The sequence below is a fragment of the Hippopotamus amphibius genome, chromosome 2, assembly GCF_030028045.1.
Source record: "Hippopotamus amphibius kiboko isolate mHipAmp2 chromosome 2, mHipAmp2.hap2, whole genome shotgun sequence".
Lineage (NCBI taxonomy): Eukaryota > Metazoa > Chordata > Mammalia > Artiodactyla > Hippopotamidae > Hippopotamus > Hippopotamus amphibius.
In genome coordinates, this window is record NC_080187.1 from 50,360,110 (window position 1) to 50,382,932 (window position 22,823).

General features: G+C 35.4%; 2 protein-coding genes across 6 annotated transcripts in view; both read right to left on the reverse strand.

The window, feature by feature from the left end:
- The window catches only part of SMC5 (structural maintenance of chromosomes 5), a 96,639-nt gene that overhangs the window by 51,218 nt on the left and 22,598 nt on the right, over positions 1–22,823 (reverse strand). For all 5 annotated transcript variants that reach the window (XM_057720279.1, XM_057720277.1, XM_057720278.1 and 2 more), the window contains 5 exons: positions 12,059–12,221; positions 8,079–8,213; positions 6,635–6,775; positions 5,095–5,256; positions 4,222–4,293 (listed from right to left, as the gene is read on the reverse strand). In XM_057720279.1, the coding sequence (XP_057576262.1) occupies positions 4,222–4,293; positions 5,095–5,256; positions 6,635–6,775; positions 8,079–8,213; positions 12,059–12,221 (673 nt within the window). The remainder of the gene's footprint in view (positions 1–4,221; positions 4,294–5,094; positions 5,257–6,634; positions 6,776–8,078; positions 8,214–12,058; positions 12,222–22,823) is intronic.
- LOC130844143 (superoxide dismutase [Mn], mitochondrial-like) lies at positions 8,763–11,926 on the reverse strand. The gene has a single exon (XM_057720281.1). The coding sequence runs from the start codon at positions 11,879–11,881 to the stop codon at positions 11,213–11,215; it is 669 nt and encodes a 222-aa protein (XP_057576264.1). The 5' UTR covers positions 11,882–11,926; the 3' UTR covers positions 8,763–11,212.

Genomic DNA, 22,823 nt, shown 5'->3' on the forward strand with positions numbered 1-22,823 from the left:
GTTCTAAAGGCAGCCACTAAGAAAATAGTTCAAAAAATACAGAGCAAAAGAACAAGGGAATTAAAATGGTACAACAGAAAATATTTAACACAAAAGAAGGCAATAATGGAGGAAGAGGGGAACAACAAAGTCCTAAGACGTAAGAAAACAAATCACAAAATGGCACAGGTGAATCTTATCAGTGATTACATCAAATGCAAATGGATTAAACACTCCAATTAAAAGGCAGGCATAGCTAGAATGGATTAAAAAAACTATGATCCAACCAAATACTGTTTTTAAGAAACACATTTTAGATTTGAAGACACCAACAGGTTTAAAGTAAAAGAGTAGAACTCCTCTACACAGTCAAATAGAACTCTTTATTTTCTCTCTCCTAGCAATCTTCATTTCAATAAAAGGCACCACTATCAATTGTGAAGTCAAAAGGTTAATTTGATTCTTGATTCTTCCATAGTTTATCCTTACATCTACTCCCTGAGCAAATTTTGTTGGTTCAATTTTCTAAATTTATCAACTGCTACCACCCTAGGTGAAACCACCATTATCTCTTGCCTAGACTACTGCAATATTCTCCTAACTGAAATGCCCTGATTTTATTTTTGCCCCATGTGAGGCAAAAATGGACTATAGTCCATCCCTTACAAGGCAGTCCAGAGTGCTTTAAAAAAATATTTATGAAATACTGTTTCTTTATGGCTTAAAAACTTACAAAGCCCTCTTACAGTTTCTCACTGCATTTACAATCAAGCTCAATTTGCTTTCTTTTTTCTTCAAGGGTCTTCCTAGTATCTCTGCCTACCTCTCATATCTGCTACTTCACAGGAACAATACACTTGTCCCCTAGTATCCTCAGGGGATTAGTTTCAGCACCTCGTCATTCTCCCAAACCCTCTACAGCTACCAATATCCACAGATGCTCAAGTCCCTTATATAAAATGGCATAGTATTTCCATATAACCTACACACATCATTATTATGGGATGCAAAGGTCTATCATTATTGTAATTTAAAAGCTGTAAATGAGACATACTTTGTTTTTACTGCATGCTTTTACTGAATGATCTATTCTGCATCCCAAAGCAAACATGAACAAAATCAGATTAAATATAAGAATTAAAAAAAAAATCATCTGCAGTACAATGTAAATGCTATGTAAATAGTTGCTGGCATACAACAAATTCAAGTTTTGCTTTTTGGGACTTTCTGGAATTTTTTTTCCCAAATATTTCTACTCAGTCTTTGGTTGAATCTATGAATGCAGAATCCACAGACATGGAGAGCCAACTATATTAGACCTAGGAAGACACTGAGGCAGACTGTCAAAGTGTTAAGGAAAAAAAAATTGTAATTTAAAATTCAATATCCAGCCATATTAATATTTCATAGTGACTGCAAAAAAGATATTTTCCAACATACAAGGACTCAGAAAGTTTATCACCCAAAGAACCTCTCTAAAACACCTACAGAAGATAGCCAATAAGAAAAAAACAAAAAAATTCCTACCTCTTCAAAAGAAGGAATCATAAGAAATGTGATGTAAGCAGTAACATGACCAAATAAGCCAATAAAATATATTAAGTCTAAATAAATATAACCAAAAAATAACATCTTAAATAATGAACAAGTAAAATTTCTGATGACACTGGCATGGAGTGGAGGAAGAATAAAAAAAGCTTGCTAAGATTCTGGTCTTAAGTACAAGAGTAAAAATACCAATTAACTTTTTTATTAAGAAAAATATATTATTTAAACTTTAAGAGTAATCAGAATAGGCTAAGAATATGTAACTTCAGGGGAAAAAAATGGAATAAGAAAACCTTGATCAATAGCAACAGAAAGTAGAAAGGGGACTGGGAAGAATCAAACAAAAAGCACAGGAAGCAGAAAACAATGGTAAATGTAAACTTGTTAAACTCCTTTACTGTATGAAAGTGTCTGACACCAAACTGAAAAAATTACAAAGCAAAACCCAGTATATGTTATTTACAGCAGATAAAATAAAAACATGATGCAGAAAGAACAAACAATAAAGCTTTAAAATCTAGAAAGAAATAATACAATTACAATGAAAAACAGACAAATCAACATTCACAGAAGGAGGCATTGGTATTTTTAAATGGTTAAATAAGGTTGGTTAAAAAAAAAAAAAGAGCAGAATATTTGCCTATTATAGTAAGCCTGATATATATGTGTTTGTGTGTGTGTTGTGTATGTGTGTGTATATATAAAAACCACACCTTAAGACAGAATACCTTCTTTTGAATATATGAAGACCACATACAAAACCAAATATAAAAGTCCAAAAGGTTTCTAAAAATTCTAAATTAAAGTCATAAAGGCCACATTTATTAACCATAAAGCAATATAACTGGAACTATATATTTTTAATAAAGCCTAAAAATTCTATATCCATGTAAACTGAAATAGTAAGAACTCCTATATAAGCTTAAATGAAAACAATTAAATGAGAATTACAAAATTTTAAACCGAAAAATACTAGCACATATCACACAAGATGTAACCAAATGATAACCACAAAAAAATTTATACCCTAAAATGTATTAAAAATTAAGAAAAGCTAAAAATTCAAGAACTTATGAAAGTGACACACTGGCAATTATGATAAGGGAAAAAAAGAAAACATTGGTTCTAGGAGTACTAAACTACTTAAAAGGTTGTCATAACACTGAAAAAAACCAGTTAAGGACTGAACAAAATAAAATTTCAGGTCAATCTCAGATGGTGCAAAAAACTCTAAATACAAGATTTTCTATTTGAATCCAACAATGTATTAAATGTATTAAATACCAACATATTAAAATACCAAGTGAGATTTATGACAGACTGCAAGGATGGTTCAATGTTAGACAACCTATCAACTGAGAATTCCTTTTTGAGGTTTTAAAGATGAATCTTTATGCCTTTTCCCTTCTAAACTCTAACTAAATAATAGAAATGGAACAAAAAGGGGGTTCAATTCCACAAGGATAAAAAGAATAAGGGAGGAGACACCTACAACTGGAGAATTCAATAAATACTCAGAAGAGTAAAGGTAGTAGAGACAACTAATTTAGTAGCTTATTATAGGAAGCACAGTGTAAAGGGTGAGTGAAAGAGAAAGAAACAAGAAAAGAACTGACTTTTCTTTACAAAAAAAACATCCTAGAGACTCTTAGAACTAGGAAAAGTCAAGTAAAAAGACATCACATGTTAAGTAAGATTTTTGTGGAAAATTTTATTTTATATTGGGGAAAGCAGGGTGTGGCACTGGGAGCTATATCTGAGTCATTTTAATTCTGTTGAGCCACTATTGCTCCACCAGCTATTTGGATACAATGGTAACTGCCCTGTACATACTTCAGAGGGATTTAGAGAAAGGAAATTTTGCTATAAATACATTATTGCTGAGCCTTCCCAAAGGAAAAAAAAAAAAAAGATACACACACACATCACATAGAAGAGAATGACCCCTAACTACCCTACCCTCCTACCCCAATGCCTCCACAATTCCTCTATACACACACCTTGAGCACCAACGTTAGCAAGCAAGCTTTCTGTCATGAAAATTTGAGGTTTATTCTCTAGAGAAGTTAAATGAGAGGATTAGAACTTGCAGATAAAGGCACAGGAAAAGAGGTGAGGCTGAAAACTGAGAGATTAACATAATGCTTTAAACAGTGGAGACCCTTCAAGATATATGCATACCCCTGACAAAGGTAATTCAAACTTCAGTTTCTGAATGGTCCTGGAGAATAGAACCCAAATACATTTGGGAATCTGTTAGCTAAAAGCCCACTTTCTTGCACAATTATCCTAAAATAATTCTGCCATCAAGTCCCATCCATGCACAATGAATTTATAATCAGCTTTTTAATACCCAACTATTAATATAAACAAAGAACTCAATATAAACAAACTCCCTTATAATTTAATTACTGCTAGTAAGATAATTAAATCCAATTTTACCCTCACCCTATTAAATGTGTACCTATGTAGCCTATAATGCATATCTATGAGTAGTTTTGAGCCATTTTCCCCAATTATCTCCTGTGCAACTGCTACACTTCCAAATCTTACCTCCCCTCACAGATTAAGACAAGAAATAGAGAACAAGGAGGATCCCAGCCAACTCCCAAACAAGAAGCTGTCTCATAACCCACACCAAACACAAAAGTTAGGGCAAATTAACATAACAAAAATTTCAATACAAGATCTTACATGTTTATCTTTCCTTTCTATAACATCTTGCTTTTGTTTGCATTTTTGAGATGTCTCCTTAATATCTGTTGCCTGTAAGATTGAACCAGAAGAGGGGAAGTTAGTTAAAAATTCTAGCAAAGCAACTATATACCCTGCTCATCCAAATATTAAGCTGCTATGTAAGTTTACCCACAATGCTTTTCCATGATTTCTTTCAAACTGAATTCATAATTATCACCCAAAACATCAACAATTATTTGAAAATCTATGAAATGTTATTCCTACAGATATTAAAAATAGCTGCAGCAATATGCATACATATGTTTCTGTATCTTTTCACATTTATTTCCTGTTACTTTATCCTAGAAACAATCATACAGAATAGCAGGGTCCACAGTTTAAACCATTCTCAAAACAATATGTGATTCCAAAATCTCCCCTGAAGGTTAAAAGCCATGATTACAAAAATTTTAAAGTTATGTTTTCAAAATACGGGATTATTCCATATGCCATTATATTACTGCAAGAAACATCAGGTTTTTTATATTACGTTCCTCCAAAAGGGTATGTAATTACAAAGCATGTATGATAAATTCACAAAAGGAGTTCAATGTTTCTAGGAATACTGCTCTAAACCTCCTGTAATTAAAACAATCACATTTCATTTTTCTCTTTATATATCTTCGAATTTCTATAGAGTAGCAAGCTTCTATAGAGTAGCAAGTGATGATTAGGACCTTGAAAGACCCGTGGAAGTAGAATTACTAGTAAAAGAACTTAAGGAACTAAAGTTACAAGTAAATCTACAAAACAAAGGAAAATATCTGCAAAATATTTTTTGCATTTGCTAAAATAAAATAGAGGAAGTCCAAAATTGAGTCAGAAAGGTACCTTCTCTTTGATTCGAGCCTCCAAACTGTGACGCTGCCTTTCGATTTCTTCAATGCGTTGTGTTATAGGAATTTGCCCTTCTTTAAGTTTTCTGACCTCTTCCTTTGCCCGGTCCCGAGCTAGTTTTACTTCTTCATATTCCTGACGAACATTTTCATATTCCTTGCAATGAATTCAAGAAAAGGAGGTCAACGTACTCCTAGCTTAAAGTAACACATATACTAAAATCAAGGTATAGACAGAAACCAAATCTATGAAAAAGATAGTTTTGAATCCCTTTGGCAGGTCTATTAATAAAAAATTTGCCCTCTAAAACAACTTCAGAAAAAGCAAATACTATAATGATTAACTCAGTGATACTCACTGAGCACTTATCTCTATCATTAGGCCAGACACTCTGTCTTCCATCCCTTCCTGTTTCTGAAACTTATATCCTAATGGCTACTAAAGGGAGGATCTCCTCTAGTCTCTCAATAAAGAAGGGATCAAAAATGTATAAAGAATCAAAAGAAACTCAGTTATGAAAAATAAAAATCAAAAAACAGAAGGAAAATGGTTCAACAGAAAAACAAAATGAAGCACCCAGGTAAAAATGATGCTTGTCATGTCACAGGAATTAATAAATATTCGCTAAAAAAAAAATAAGTGGAGTGCTAAGAGAGCATCTAGTAAGAATGAATGGGATGAAGAAAGGTAAGAAAAGAATATATATAAACATTAGAGTAAATCAAAAAAGGAAAAAATGAAGAAAGACTGAAATCAATCTTGAAAAGGGAGAAATAAAAAGACTTCAAAAGACAAAAGCAGGTGCAAGAATAATAATGGACGTAGGATTAAAAAAACGAGCTAAAGAAAGGAAAAAGTTTTAAAAATTATGGAACTATGGGAAAGGGTAGGGTGAAGCAGAGGTGGGGGGGTAGGGTGGGTGGGAGAAGGTCACAAAACCACATATTTTTCCAATCTAATAGTTATTTCCATCCTAGCTTTAAAAAGATTATTAAACTTTCATATTTTGTTCCACTCACTGAAAAGTAATGAATTGAGGGAAATGAATCTTTGGCCCAAACTGTGGTTTTAAATACTACACATCACAGAGTGATTAAAAACAGTAGCCTAAGTAAACTTATGAAACATAATGAGTAGATTACAGTTAATATCCTTCAGCTTTGTCTGTAGCTGAAGTTGATATTAGTAGCACACTCCAAGTAAATTCTCAGTGACCTGAAGATACTCAAAGATTTAATTTTTACATATGTAAATATTTTAGCTCATTAACTTTTTATAAAACAAAACTGTTGACTCAAATCTGGAAGAATTAAGGGCACACACTTAATCAACTGTTATCTGTTAAGCAATAACAACAACACAGCACAGCACACAGTCACATAATAACACAGACAGATAAATGTTACAATGTATGGTATCAAAGCAAAAATGAACAAAAGCACCTAATTTGAATACACAGTAATTAGTGCCTTCTTTATAACTTTTCTGCTACTTAAAAGAATCACTATTTTCGCCTTTAATAACTCAGACTTACCACCCATGGCCTTTTTGCTTCAAGCATCTCAATCAAATCTAAATGTCGCTTACGTTCATAGAATCTCTCCACATCTTGTTTATATCTTTCATTCCTCTGAATCATTTTCTCTAGATATTCAGTTTTCTCTTTGCATGAGGTCTAAAATATTTAACAATTAGTTTAACTGAAGAAAGACAGGTCAGATCTTTTAATGAACAATATACAGTGGTAGCAAAATTTCACAATAAAGGATTCCACAGGAGTTCATAAGAATTGTGTAAAACTAATGTGCACACCTGAGTTCTGGTCTAGGCTCTACTATTTATTAATCATGGGACTGTGAGGAAGCCCTGCCACATCTCTAAGCCTGGACTCTTCCTGCCTGAAAAGAAGAGAGATATCTGCCCCATTCACCTCAAGGGTAGAAGCAGCTCAACTTACTACAGGTGAAAGCTGAACAAAAACTGTAAAGTGACATACAAATGAAGAGTGACATTATTATGATTAGTATGTTATGAATACCCATGAATGAAGGACTTAGAAATGAGATAAAGGAAAGCTAAAAATTCAGCCTTTATATTGTGCATTAACAAATGCAAAGGTGTACTCAGAACCTAGAAGAATATATTCTTGTTTTCTTTCAGAGGGTGGTAGGTAGTTTCAGTGAGTATTTCAGAGGGAAATATTTTTAGACTGTTTGATGTGGGGAAAAGAAAAAGGACTGACAGAGTTATCTAAAAAAGGATAAAATAATTACAACTCCTTTGGCCATTCACTCTAACAATAAAAATAGTATTAAATTATAACAAATTACAGTTATAGTTTAAGAGAAAGCATTTGTTTACAAGATTTCTTACTACAAAAATTTACTGAATTTATTTTAGCTGCTGAGATATGGTAAATGATTCATTAAATAAAACACCTTTTCAAATGATATGCTATAAAAGGACGTTTTAATTTATTTTTTAAGGTGAAAATAAAAATCAAACACTGCAACTAAATCTACACTTCTTTTACAAAGTCTATATTCACACAACTGGAAAAAATATGAGAACTGGCTCAACAGAGACACTATGTTAAAAACTATATATCTACTGTATTACCCAAAGCCTTACACAGTGCCTGGCATATGACAGGTGTTCAGTAAATACTGAATGAATAAAAGAATAACACCAAAACTTCCTGAGGGAAAAAAATACTTTATAATACTATTACTGGTTCTTTAGAAATTCAACTAACAACATATATTTGATGAAATGATAGCCAAAAATTTCAAACTTTATATCAAATCCATCTCACTTTTTGCCACCTAATTTAATTAATGTTAGCAACAAAATCCCAGGTGGAATTACCCCACAAATATATGAATTCACTCAATGACTCAAAACTACTATTCACTTTCCCATATTTTGAGTCATAAAAATCAATGAGAGAATAAAATAAGTTGCCTATTTATAAATACCTCTAGTTGTTTTTCTTTCTCCCTGAAGTTTTTGAGTTCACAGTGGTATCTGTGCATTTCTGGAGGACCAATTGACTTCTCAGTAGCTTCAAGGAGTTCAATTTTACTGAGTTTAGCAAATTCTCCAACTTTATCCTAGAGCACAAAACTTAAATATCAGCTAATATTATCATCCATATATACCTTCAAAACATTTTTCACTCAATACTTGTCAAGAAGAAACTCATTTAAAAGAAAAAAAACCTTTATTTTGAGATGTGAATCTTAATATAAACCCTGTCCTTTCATATATTATTCTCTAAAATAATAAACTTAGGGTATAAACTGTCATCTTTTTGAGAACCTTAAAAAAATTTCAACGTCAATATTTCCAGGTTGAAATTTTTACATACATTTAACAAATAGTTTGGAAATAAAAGAAAAAATATTCCCCTGATTGAAATGATCATTATCTACCATATGTCAGTTAGAATGGAATATTAGAAGTTTAAAAGACAAAAACAAGGCAATTTAAAATATCTGTTTCTGGAGACAGTCATATCAGCTGATAAATGCTTTCAAATTTTAACCTTTATTTAACTTGGACATAGTAATCAAATCATCGTTTCTGAAGGAAAAAAATCGAAAAGTGGGGGGTGGGCCTCAGGAGGGGGTGGGGCTGGGGGGAAAAAAAATCAACTATAATTCAGTCTTTAGCCAGCATTTAAAAACAAATTTAAAAGGTATTTGACTTCAACATTTAATATGCAATATCAGGATGTTTCACTTTTACTAAACAAACTTAAAGTACCAAAGGTTTTTAGAAGGCACACCTATAAATTTAAGAATATTAATATATAAAATATTTTATACAAATATAGTGATTAAAAAATTGTTTATTATCAAAATTTTAAGAGCCTACAAAATAGGAGCACAGAGCTGTTCAAGCTACTCACTGTACTTAAAAATAATACCTTTATTTCCTTTACAGTACTTTAACAGATTTATTAATTGACTATTTCCAAATTACTACAAATTAGTAAGATTTTACTGTAAGAGATTGCTACTTTTTACGAAGAACTGTTAGTAAGTATTAAGACTACTATGCTCATTTTATTTTATTTATTTATTTTTTTTCAACATTGAATTTTTTTTTTAATTTTAAAGCTTAATAAGAGTCCAAAAGCTTTGTATCAGTCAGTAGTCTCTGCATATCTTTGTTAGTTCATGATCTAGAAGACTACTTGTATTCAAAAGCCCATCTTTCAAAAAGGTCCTATCATCTCAATGGTCTGTTTATACAGAGTTCACTGCCTTGTTTATATCCATAGGCATATACATGTGCGTATAGAATATATGTAACCAGCGGCCACACAACTGCCTTGTTTATATATAGAGGCACATACATGTGATACAGGGTACACGCAAGCAGCGGTCACATGACTCTCAGTTGTGCCCTATGAAAGCCACCTTACTGTGGTAGATAAGGATGGCAGTTACCGTCTCTGAAGTGTTTTCAATCCACGAGCACACACACATACACAGTTACTAGTCTCAGCAACACTGCTGACAATTCAGAAAGCCTAAATACCTTTCTAATTGATTTCTAAAAGAAAAGTGCCTTGAATTTACATTTTTTTTAAAACTTCAGTCTTCAATATTGAAACTGCTAAGTCACTCCATTTTTCCAAAAAAAAAAAAAAAAGAGAATAATAAAGTTAGGGGGAAATTTTTTAAATGAAAAATAAACTTGAGAAAACACCCTGTTACTAAACAGGTTTAAGAAAAAAACCTACATAGAGAAAATGTTCCAACAAGAGGTAAAACTCATATGGAGTACTCAGAAGGGCATGGTTTGCAATAATAACAATTAGAAACAAATGAAATCTTCAGTAACAAAACTGTAAAATATGTCCAATTGATAAGCTATTACACACCCTTTAAGGAAGGGGAGAAAAGGTGATGAAGAAGGGGAGAAAAGGTGATGAAGTACACGGAGCACCTGACAACGCGAAGCCCAATACCGAGAGGGCCCTGCTGCGCTGAACAGCTCCATTCGCAAAAGCTACAGAGGAACGCAATTTGACTGCCCTGTCCCTGTATTAGGGGTACAGTTTTCCCTTTACTGGAAAAACCGATAACAAAATATAAAGCTTCTATAATGATGGTACATTTTCTAGAAGAGACAAAAAACATCAAAATGGGTGAAGTAACTCAAAAACAAATCTTTGAAAATAAATGTTCTTGAGGGAGGCGTGCTCCTGACTGCATCCAGAAACCAATTCGTCTTTATTACTTGGGAAGGCAGGATGTGACCCAGGTCTGGTTCTCTTGAGAAGGATGCTTTGTGAACAGACCCAAAAGAAGATGGGCAAATGCCCAGCCAGAAGATCTGTGGCCTCATCCCTATCACTGATTTTTATTAACTAGGCCCTAATTTGTCCATTTAGACAACACACATTTCTGTGTTTGAAGACAAAATTTCACAAAAGTCTTTATTTTTCTCTCTACAGAAAAATTCAGAGGCACTACTATTTCCTTCTCATAATAAAGCAATTCTCAATTAGCAATCAAGTTATATATATATATTTAATGATGAAATGGTTAGTGTTAACCCTGTATAACATGTGATCATAAGTAACTAAAGACCACTGGGTGATATCTACCAGAAGTAATACTGGACAGAGGATTACTTACAAAAAGAGCAATTTTCAATAGAAAACTGAATATTTCCCTTGGGAAATAAATTTAATATTTTATTATTAAATGAATGGGGGCAGCAAAAGACCAGATTTCCTGTAACTGCAATAGAACAGGATTAGAAAGGCTTCCTTAGACACCCCAGTGGTATAGGGATGAAATATCTCTCATAGTTTTACAATGACAATTACAATCTCCTAGTTGTTGTTGCTCTCTGAAGAAAATGTTCAATAGAAAGATTAAATCACACAAAGCACTTAACATTTTCAAACAGTTGCCTGATAACAAATTTTCAAGAGAGGTTATTCATAGCACTAAATTATGTTTATCAAATATTTGAATAAGCCACACTGAGAAACAACTACAATGAAGCAGCTTACTGGTATGTGTGGTTCTCTGCACTACTACAAAAATAGCCATAAAGAGCTTGATGTACTCCATGTAAGGCGAATGTTTCACTTTTTGCAAGCCCTGTATCTCGCGGTTACATTCTCCCAGTTGATTACATTCCAAATGGCTTTCAGATAATCAGGCCTGACGTTTTTATACTGAAGGTAATAAGCGTGCTCCCACACATCGATCCCCTGCAGTGGAATAAGACCTGTTGTTCCTTGCAGGGGATCCTGGTTAGAACAAGCAGCAATCTGTAAGCGACCCTGTTCCTTGTTGAAACCGAGCCAACCCCAGCCTGAGCCTTGGACACCAACGGAAACAGTGGTCAACGTCTCCTTAAATTTGGCGAAGGAACCAAAGTCACGATTGATGGCTTCCAGCAACTCCCCTTTGGGTTCTCCACCACCGTTAGGGCTCAAATTTGTCCAGAAAATGCTATGATTGATATGGCCTCCACCGTTGAACTTTATTGCAGGCTGTAAAGCCACCTGAGCTGTAACATCACCCTTCTCCAGCGCCTCCTGGTACTTCTCCTCGGCGACGTTCAGGTTGTTCACATAGGCCGCGTGGTGCTTGCTGTGGTGCAGCTGCATGATCTGCGCGTTGATGTGGGGCTCCAGGGCGCCATAGTCGTACTGCAGGTCGGGGAGGCTGTGCTTCTGCCGGGAGCCCAGAACCCCCAGCGCCAGCACCAGCTTCCCGCTTGCGCTGCACGCCGCCCGGCACAACATGGTGGACGCCGCCCGCGGGCCTCTCACAGCTCGAGCCGCCGCGCCGCGCCGGGGACAGACTCGCTCATTTTAAATATCAAGTGTCACAACAGCTCTCAAAAAGTATTTACATTTTTATAGAACGTAATGAGGAAACATTACACACAAAATTTTCCTTTACATTTAACTCTCTCATACCTGAGGTAGAAACTGGCAAAGATTGCCCACTTGAATATTTAAGGCTGCAACTTGCTCTTCTACTACTTTTTGGGTTGTAGATTTTTTGTTGATGAACCAAAAGGACTGATTTTTTGCCACGTCAATCTCACGAGTGATTACAAGATTTCCAGAAGTTCTGAACCTAGTTTAAAAATAAATTAAAAATCTTTATACTCAAAATACATACATTATTTTAGAAATAAAATTTCTAAAATTCTCTTGCACCAAACGTTGCCATATAGGATTATTATAATTTTTATTCCTTTTGACATTTTTGCCCCTCCAAAGTAGGAGTGCCTGACATTTTGTTAGTGATAACACATAACTGACAACATGTAAGTTACTACTCTTTCAACATTTGAGCTTATTTACACTGTTAAAATAAAATTAAACACCAATACTAATTCCCAAACATTGCCAAAGGATTCACATATTTTGTGTTATTTATCCTTTAATCATTATGCTACTTTCCAATCACATGTACTGACTCCAATTCAAAATGGGGTAGTATATAAAAGCACATAACAGTTTAACCTTGAAACTCTCTCTACTTGGAAAATGTATGAATGAAAACTAACTGTTGCATATGCTACTCCAAACATCAAAACCAATCTGCCCATACAGGTGGCCCATCTGCTTCTGTATCCTATAGTCCACCACTCTGAATTCAGGAAGACTGTATCACATGACTATAAAGGAACATTAAACTACAGAAAATCTGAAAGAAGGGTATTTACTTATTTCTTGCTTTTAAAAGTATACCTGCTTCACACCTCCTATCTATTCATCCATCTTCTTCACTGGAAATCAGCAGCATGTGGTAGAAAGATAAATTATTGGTATCCAATGGCTAAATGACAAGGTAAATGTTGTATATATCTAGATTATACTATAATCAGAACACTCCAAACAGTAAGATTTTAGGACTTTAAAAAAAAAGTTTTAAACTTTCATTCCCAGCATAATAGCTACTGTAGTACTCTTTTTGATTCTCTTACTGAGAAATAACTTAAAATAATAGGTAAAACGTCTTTATAAATATATAAGTTAGCATGAAAGTAAGGAATTCTGGCCAAAATCCCAGTGCAGATAGGAAACCAAAACTGGAAAAATGAAAATGCTTTTCACTCTGAGGGCATTTGGCCAACCAGGTAACCCTGCATATTAATTTTTATGATCCCCTGAGAGAGGGATGCTGCAGACAAAGCCCAGAGTTCTCCAAGGTGTAGAGTCTAACAGAAACCATCCCGAGGATCGGATCAAGATGGTAGTGGAGTAGGACATGGAGCTTACCTTCTGCGATAAGTAAATCAAAAATACATCTACCTCTGGAAAGATTCTCACAGAACATCTACTGAACATTGGCAGAAGACCTCAGACTTCCTAAAGGACAAGAAAATCTCCATGTAACTGTTCAGGACAAAAGAAAAAAGAGAGAAAGAAAAAAAGAAGAGAGACAAAGGAATCGGGACAGGATCTGCACCCCTGGGAGGTAGCTGTGAAAGAGGAAAGGTTTCTGCACCTTTCTTGGGAAGCTGCCTCATTGGTGCTGAGATCAGTTGGGACAGAGGGGAGCTTTGGAGCCTTGGAGGAGAGCGCAGCAACCAGTTTGAGGAGGGCAAAGCGGAGAGAGACCTGCACAGACAGTTGGTGCTGCCTAGTATCTATCCCCCAGCCTGAGATGCTCATCCACTGGGGCGGGTGGAGGCTGGGTGCTGAGGCTCAGGCTTCGGAGGCCAGACCTGAGACGACTGGGGCTGGCTGCATGGAGACAGCCTAACAGGGCCAGGGTGTGGTGCACCACAACCGAGGGAGTACAGGAAGAGGCCTGGGACCTTCAGGGAGGCAAGGCACCATTGCTGGGAGATGTGTGAGACAAGGAGCAGGACCGTCATAGAAGCTGCATTCTCTGTGCATGTGCTCTGAGGCTGCAGGGCACTGCCTACACGAGCTCCAGGGATAGGCATGAGCCACCACTGCCATCTTGACTCCATAGATGGGTGCGGTCTGCGGCCTCTGCCAAGGGTCCTGCAAGTGGGTGCCAGTCACTGTCCCCACCTTCCTGGAAGTATGAGTGGGCAGCGCACCTGATCACCCCCTATCAAGGGGATAATGGCCAGCACACACTGAAGATAGAGACGGCAGCATCCAAACCAAAAGCAGCCCTCACACCAAAAAAATATTAAATCCACACAAGCTACTCAGGAACGCTTCCGCATATAAACAGCCATCCAGGACTACAGTTGATAACTGTTTCTCCTAAACACACAGAGTAAGAGAAATACAAGCAAAATGAAGAAGCAGAGGAACTACTCCCAGTTAAAAGACTAAGAGAATTCCCCTGAAGGAACAACCAATGAAACAGACCTCTTCAGTCTAATAGACACCAACTTTAAAAAGGAGGTAATGAAAATGCTGAAAGAATTAAGAAAGGCTATTGACAGAAATGCAGATTACTGTAAAAAGGAACTAAAAGCTATAAGCAAGAGCCAAGAAAAATTAGAAAATTCATTTACCAAGACGAAAGCTGAGCTAAAGACAATGAGTAGCAGAATGAATAATGCAGAGGAATAAAAAGTGATCTGGAAGATAGAATAATGGAAATTACCCAATCAAACAGCAGACAGAAAGCCAAATGAAAAAAAAAAATGAAAGCAATATTAGAGACCTATGGTATAATATAAAGCATGCCAATCTACGCATAACAGGGATTCCAAAAGGAGAAGAAAGAGAAAAGGGGATTGAAAATGTATTTGAAGAAACTATGCCTGAAAAATTCCCAAACCTAAAGAAGGAAACAGATATCCAAATACACAGAGGAAGGAAACACAGAGGGTCTGAAACAAGATGAACCCAAACAGACCTACACCAAGACATACTGTAATGAAATGAAGTTAAAGAGAGGATTTTAAAGGCAACAAGGGAAAGAACAGTTAATCACAAGGGAACCCCCATAAGACTATAAGCTGATTTCTCTACAGAAACACTGCAGGCCAGAAGGGAATGGCAAAATATATTCAAAGTCTTGAAAGGGAAAAATCTGCAACCTAGAATACTCTACCCAGCAAGATTATCATTAGAATAGCAGAAGAGATAAAGAATCTCTCAGACAAGCAAAAACTGAAAGAATATAGCAATACTAAACCTATCCTAAAAGAAATATTGAAAGATCTTCTCTAAATAGAAAAGAAGCAAAAAGATACAGGCAGGAGGAAATCACAATTGGAAAGTAAATCACTTAAATAAGCCAGTATACATATCAAAAAGAAAAAAAACAAAAACAGATTCATTTGTGAAAGCAATGACATCAAAATCATAAAATGTGAGGAAAAGTAAGAAAACATAGGTTTTTGTTTTTGTTTTTTTAGAATGTGTTAGAGCCTATATGACTATCAGTCTAAAGCAAGCAGAGATACGAAAGGGTTAACATACTTGAAAAACAGGGTAACCACCAATCAAAAACATACAATAGATTCACATAAAACAAAAAGAACACAAGCATAAAATAAAAGGAAATTATCAAACCATAAAAAGAAAAACAAAAGAAAAAGAAAGGAACAAAGAAGAAACAATCAACTGGAAAACAAGGTTTAAAATGGCAATAAATATATATGTATTAATAACTACCTTAAATGTCAATGGGCTGAATGCTCCAATCAAAAGACATAAAGTGGTAGACTAGATTTAAAAAAAGAAAAAAGCCTACAATATGCTGCCTATAAGAGACCCACCTTAGGGCAAAGGACACATATAGACTGAAAGTGAGGGGATGGAAAAAGATATTTCATGGAAAGAGAAATGACAAGAAAGTGGGAGTCACAATACTCCTATCAGACAAAATAGACTTTAAAACAAAGGCCATAAAGAAAGATAAAAAAAGGACACTATATAATGATAAAAGGGTCACTACAAGAGGATTTAACACTTGCCAACATATATGCACCTAACATAGCAGCACTCAAATACATAAAACAAATACTAATAGACATAAAGGCAGATACTGATGGGAATACAATAATAGGAAAAGACTTTAACACCTCACTTACATCAATGGACAGATCTTCTAGACAGAAGATCAATAAGACAACACAGATCCTAAATGATACAACAGAACGCTTAGACTTAATTGATATTTTTAGAATATTAAATCCAAAAAGAATACACATTCTTTTCAAGTGCACATGGAATATTCTCTAGGACTGACCACATACTAGGGCACAAAACTAACCTCAACAAATTTAAGAGTATAGAAATTATTTCAAAGATCTTCTTGGACCACAACAGCATGAAACTAGAAATCAAACACAGGAAAAGAAATGAGAAAGAAAAAATTACATGGAGACTAAACATGCTACTAAAAAACCAATGGGTCAATGAAGAAATCAAAAAGGAAATTAAAAAATACCTAGAGACTGGGATGCAGCAAAAGCAGTTCTCAGAAGTTAGTTCATAGTGATACAGACCTTCCTCAAAAAACAAGAAAAATCTCAAACAACCTAACCTACCACCTAAAAGATTTAGAAAAAGAAGAACAAACAAAACCTAAAGTCAGCAGAAGGAAAGAAATAATAAAGATCAGAGACGAAATAAACAGATTAAAAACCCAATAGAAAAAAATTAGTAAAGCCAAGAGCTGGTTCTTTGAAAGGATAAACAAAATTGACAAGCCTCTGGCCAGGCTCACCAAGAAGAAGAGAGAGAACCCAAATAAACAATATAAGAAATGAAAAAGGAGAAATCTCAACCAATACCACAGAAATACAAAAAAAAAAAAAAAAAAAAGAGAATACTATGAACAATTATGTGCCAACAAATTTGAGAACCCAGAAGAAATGGACAACCTTCTAAAAACAAAGAGCCCACCAAAACTGAATCAAGAAGAAATAGATACTTTTAACAGACTGATCACTAGAAGTGAAACAGAATCTGTAATTAAAGAAAAAACCTCCTACAAACAAAAGTCCAGGACGAGATGGCTTCACAGGTAAATTCTACAAAACATACAAAGAAGAACTTATATCAATCCTTGTCAAACTCTTTCAAAAGACTAAAGAGGAGGGAACACTCCCAAAGACATTCTGTGAAGCCACCATCACCCTGATACCAAAACCACATATAGACACCACCAACAAAGAAAATTACAGGCCAATATCTCTGATTAATAGACACAAAAATTTTCAACAACATATTAGCAAACTGAATCCAACAACACATAAAAAAGATCATACACCACGACCAAGCAGGATTCATCCCAAGTTAACAAGGATGATTCAACATATGCACATCAATCAATGTAGTATACCACATTAACAAAAGTCAAAAATCACATGATCATCTCAACAGATGCAGACAAAGCATTTGACAAAATTCAACATCCATTTATGATAAAAACTCTTACCAAAGTGGGTATAGAGGGAACACAACTCAACATAATAAAAGCCATTATGACAAACTCACAGCCAATATAATACTCAATGGTGAAAAGCTGAAAGCCTTCTCCCTAAAATCTAGAACGAGACAAGGATGCCCATTGTCATCTCTTCTATCCAACACAATATTGGAAGTCCTAGCCACAGCACTCAGACAAGAAAAAGAAATAAAAGGTATCCAAATTAGAAGGGAAGAGTAAAATTTTCACTATATGCAGATGACATGATACTATACATAGAAAACCCTAAGGACTCCACATAAAAACTACTAGATCTGATAAATGAATTCAGTAAAGTAGCAGGATACAAGATTAACACTCAGAAATCAGTTGCAGTTTTTTACACTAATAACAAAATATCAGAAAGGGAATGTAAAAAAAAAATCCATTAAAAAAAAGGCGAAAGACATATGCTGAGAACTATAAAAAATTAATAAGGGAAATTAAAGAGGAATCAAATAAATAAAAAGATATCCTATGCTCCTGGGTTGGAAGAATATTGTGAAAATGGCCCTACTACCCAAAGCAATCTACAGATTTAATGCAACCCCTATCAAATTACCCATAACATTTTTCACATAACTAAAACAATCCACATATTTATATGGAACCATAAAAGATCCAGAATTGCCAAAAGCAATCCTGAGGAAAAAAAGCAAAGCAGGAGGTACAACCCTCCAAGACTTCAGACAATACTACAAAGCTACAGTAATCAAACAGTGTGGTACTGGTAGAAAAACAGACATGGATTAATGAAACAGAATACAGGGCCCAGAAATAAACCTGCACACCTACAGTCAATAAATTTTCAACAAAGGAGGCAAGAATATACAATGGGAAAAAGTCTCTTCAGCAAGTGGTGCTGGGAAAGTTGGACAGCTGCATGTAAATCAATGAAGTTAGAACACACCCTCAACACTGTACACAAAAATAAACTCAAAATGGCTTAAAGACTTATACATAAGACATGACACCATAAAATTCCTAAAAAAGAGCAAAACTACAGTGAGGTACCACTTCACACTGATCACAATGGCTATCATTATAAAGTCCACAGATAACTAATGCTGGAGAGGGTGGGGAGAAAAGGGAACCCTCCTACACTGCTGGTGGGAATGCAAGTTGGTGCAGCCACTATGGAAAACAGCATGGAGGTTCCACAGAAAACTAAAAATAGAATTACCATGTGATCCAGCAATCCCACTCCTGGGCATATATCCAGACAAAACTATAATTCAAAAAGATACATACACCCCTGTGTTCAAAGCAGCACTATTCACAATAGCCAAGACATGGAAACAACCTAAATGTTCATCCACAGATGAATGGCTAAAGATGTACTCCATATACAATGGAGTACTATTCAGCCATAAAAAGAATGAAATAATGCCATTTGCAAAAACATGGGTGCAACTAGAGATTATCATACTAAATGAAGTCAGAAAGAGAAAGACAAATACCATATGATATCATTTATATGTGGAATCTAAAATATGGCACAAATGAACCTATTTACAAAACAGAAACAGACTCACTGTCACAAAGAACAGACTTGCGGTTGCCAAGGGGGAGTGAGCTGGGAGAAGGACAGACTGGGAGTTTGGGGATAGTAGATGCAAGCTATCACATTTAGAATGGATAAACAACAAGGTCCTACTGTATAGTACACAGACCTATATCCAATCTCCTGGGATAATCCATAATGGGAAAGAATATAAAAAGGAATGCATACATGGGTATAACTGAGTCATTTTGCTCTACAGCAAAAATTAACACATTGTAAATCAACTATACTTCAATTAAAAAAAGAAAGAAAGAAGGTATACCCATCCCCAAAAAGCTATTTTCTCACTGTAAGGGTAAACTAGAAATATTTCATTACCCCTATTACCACCACCACCAGCAGCGAAGACAAGGCAAACTGCCTGTCTCAAACTATGACTCAAACTGTGAAACAAAGAAAAATTTTACCCTGAGAGTTACTAACCACAAGTCACTCTCAAACAGATTTGTATCTAAGACAGATTTGTACATAAGGAGGTTACAAAACCCTTAAACTGAGAATTGTTTATTGAGATCCTGGTTTAAAAGCATCCAATGATTTTTAACAGAAGTTAACAAAAATTCCCTCTGCAGGGATCTACCTTTATCATGAAAGAGTTTAACGAAGATAAAGTTCTAAGAGAAAGAAGCAGCTTGCTGGAAACACACACACAAGAAAATAAAGCACCAAGTGTAAGAACTAGGAAAAATAAAAAGTAAAATCATATTGGAATTAAAGGACTCAAGTATGCAATAAGTATGTTTACTATATTTTATGTAATAAAAGATTGAAAATATAAACAACAAATAGATTTGAAAAAGAACCAAAGAGAAATGGATCTACAATGCAGCATAGACATAAAAAGATGAAAAATATGAAAGATGTTAAGAGACATGGATGACTAAGAAAGCCTAACATCTGTCTTGTAAGAGTTCTAGAAGGAAGGGAGGCCAAAAATGGATCAGTGGCAATATATGGAGACATAACAGTTAAGAATTCTCCAAACTACAGATTTAAGAATCTCAATGAATCTTAAGCAAAATAAATAAAAAATAAATCCACACCTAAGTATATGATGTGAAACTATAAAACACCAGAGAAATGATTTCAAAAGCCTCTTGAGAAAAAGAGGATTACTATCAAAGAAACTAAGATTAGATTCACAACAGAAGACAATGGGATACTTTTCATGTGCTTAGAAAATGTCCAGCAGTGTAGAATTTTACATAAAGCAAATACATCTTTCAAGATTTAGAGCAAAATATTTGCAGACAAAAACTGAGTATTAGAAGAGCTTCATTAAAGGAAACTTTAAAGAATGTCCTCTGGCAGAAAGACAGTGATCCCAGAGGGAAGAAAAGAAATGCGAGAAAGAATGAAAAGCAAAGCAAACAGAAAATATGTGGGGTAATTCTAAACAAACACTATAGTTTAAATTAATAATAGTTATTATATCTTAAAGAGTTTAAGAAAAAAAACAGAATTAAAATAGCATATAAATCCAGAGAAAAAGTTAACAAAATAAAAGCATGCTAAGATCTTTATTCAGTAGGAAGATAAAGATTTAATTAAGTTTAGACTCTAATTAAAATATTTGTTAAAAACTCTAATAAAAATTAAAAGAAGAGAAGAATGCATAACTTCCTAAACAATAAAAAAGAAAAAAAAAAATCCAAATGAAGGCAAGAGAGGAAACAAATACTGAAAAGTGGGACAAATAAAAGGCACAGAATAAGGCAGTACAAATAAGTCTAAACATATAAGTCACTACAGTAAATATAAAGGGATGTATGCGTTATTTAAAAGATTATATGAAAAACACCACCCAGCTACCCTTGTTTAAATAAGATACAAAAGATACGTGAAAAACCAGCCAACCCTGCACCCCTGCCTGCTCTGCGCGCCACTGGGTCCCACCAAATAGGCTTGAAAAAATCTGCATCTGTGGATCACCTGATTAGATGAGTGTTTCTACAACAGAGACTGCATACACAGGGGACAACTGGGGACTGTGGGGACAAATACACACAAGACTAATAGCAGATCACAGTCTGAGCTCTCCACAGTCCTCTGCACAGCAGGGGCAGAGGCATACCTAGAAATACTGGAGGACTTTTTGGTATGTTTATCTTGTTTCTGGTCTTAGGTATATGTCAGTTAAACTTTTAATATACAGATATGTGTATGTAAATATGCTCGTAATTGGTATGAGTACTTTCTTCTTTCTTTTCTTTGCTCTCTCATTTTCTCTTATTGGTTTCTTTTCCTCTTCTCTTTCTGCAAGTGCAAGTGTGCACATCTCCTTGCGTGATTTTGACTAATTAGAGTTCCTTTTACTATCAATCCTGGGGACCTGTCTGCCCTCTCCCTTTCTCCCCTTTTCTTCATTTTTTCCTTTGCTCTCCTTCTGCCTCCTTTTTTTCCATGCCATCCCAAAGAACTCAGTAAGACTACCATATCCTTCCCTACCTCCAACCTGAAGTTTCAAGTGATACCCAGGCACCCTCTTTCACCCCCTCTTGCCTGGGTGAGGAACCGACTCCTGAGAGCAACCCACATGCAAAGTGGGAACAAAACCAAAACTGATCCCCAAGGTCTGCAGGACCAAAGAAGAGAAAGAGAAACAGCCGCAGGAGGAACAGATTTAAAGCAAACAACAGGACTGAAAGAACCTGCATCTGTGGATTACCTGATTAGACGAGTGTTTCTACAACAGAGACTGCACACATAGGGGACAATTAGGGACTGTGGGGACAAATACACACAGGACTAATAGCAGATCACAGTCTGAGCTCTCCACAGTCCTCTCCACAGCAGGGGCAGAGCCACACCTAGAAATATTAGGACTTTCCAGTATGCTTATTTTGTTTCTGGTTTTAGGTATTTGTTAGTTCAATATTTACTGTATATATGTGTATGCAGATTTGCTTGTAATTGGTATGAGTACTCTCTCCTTTCTTTTCTTTGCTCTCCCATTTTCTCTTCTCATTGGTTTTTTTCCCTTGTCTCTTTCTGCAAGTGCAAGTGTGCACATCTCCTTGTGATTTTGACTGATTACAGTTACTTTTACCACCAATCTTGGGGATCTGTCTGTCCTTTCTCCTTCTTCCCTGTTTTCTTCCTTTTTTTCTTTGCTCTGCCCTTCTACCTCCTTTTTCTCCGTGCCGGGCAGCTTCCATGGTCTTGGTGCCCTGGCCGGGGGCCAAACCTGGACCTCTGAGACAACAGAGGGGAGTCTAGGACATTGGACCACCAGACAACTCCTGACCTCATGGAATATTTATCAGCAAGTGCTCCCCCAGAGTTCTCATTCTCAACACCAAGCTCCAAATCCAATAAAAGGCCAGCAAGCTCCAGTACTTGACACCTCAAGCCAAACAGAGCAAAGAGGAATTTCTACAAAGCAGAATAGGGAAAGGAGACAGCACACGATAAATTAGACAAAATGAGAAAACAAACACCTTGCAGGCAAAGAAGCAAGATAAAAATCCAGAAGACGAAATAATGAAGAAGAAATTGGCAAACTGCCTGAAAAAGAATTCAGAGTAATGACATTAAAGATGATCCAAAATCTCGAAAACAAAATAGAGAAAATACAAGAAACATTTAATAAGGACCTAGAAGAACTAAAGAGCAAACAAAAAGTAATGAACACCACAATAACTGAAATTAAAAATACTCTAGATGGTATAAACAGCAGATGAACTGAGGCAGAAGAACGAGTAAGTGAGTTGGAAGATAGAATGGGGAAAATAACTGCCACAGAGCAGGAA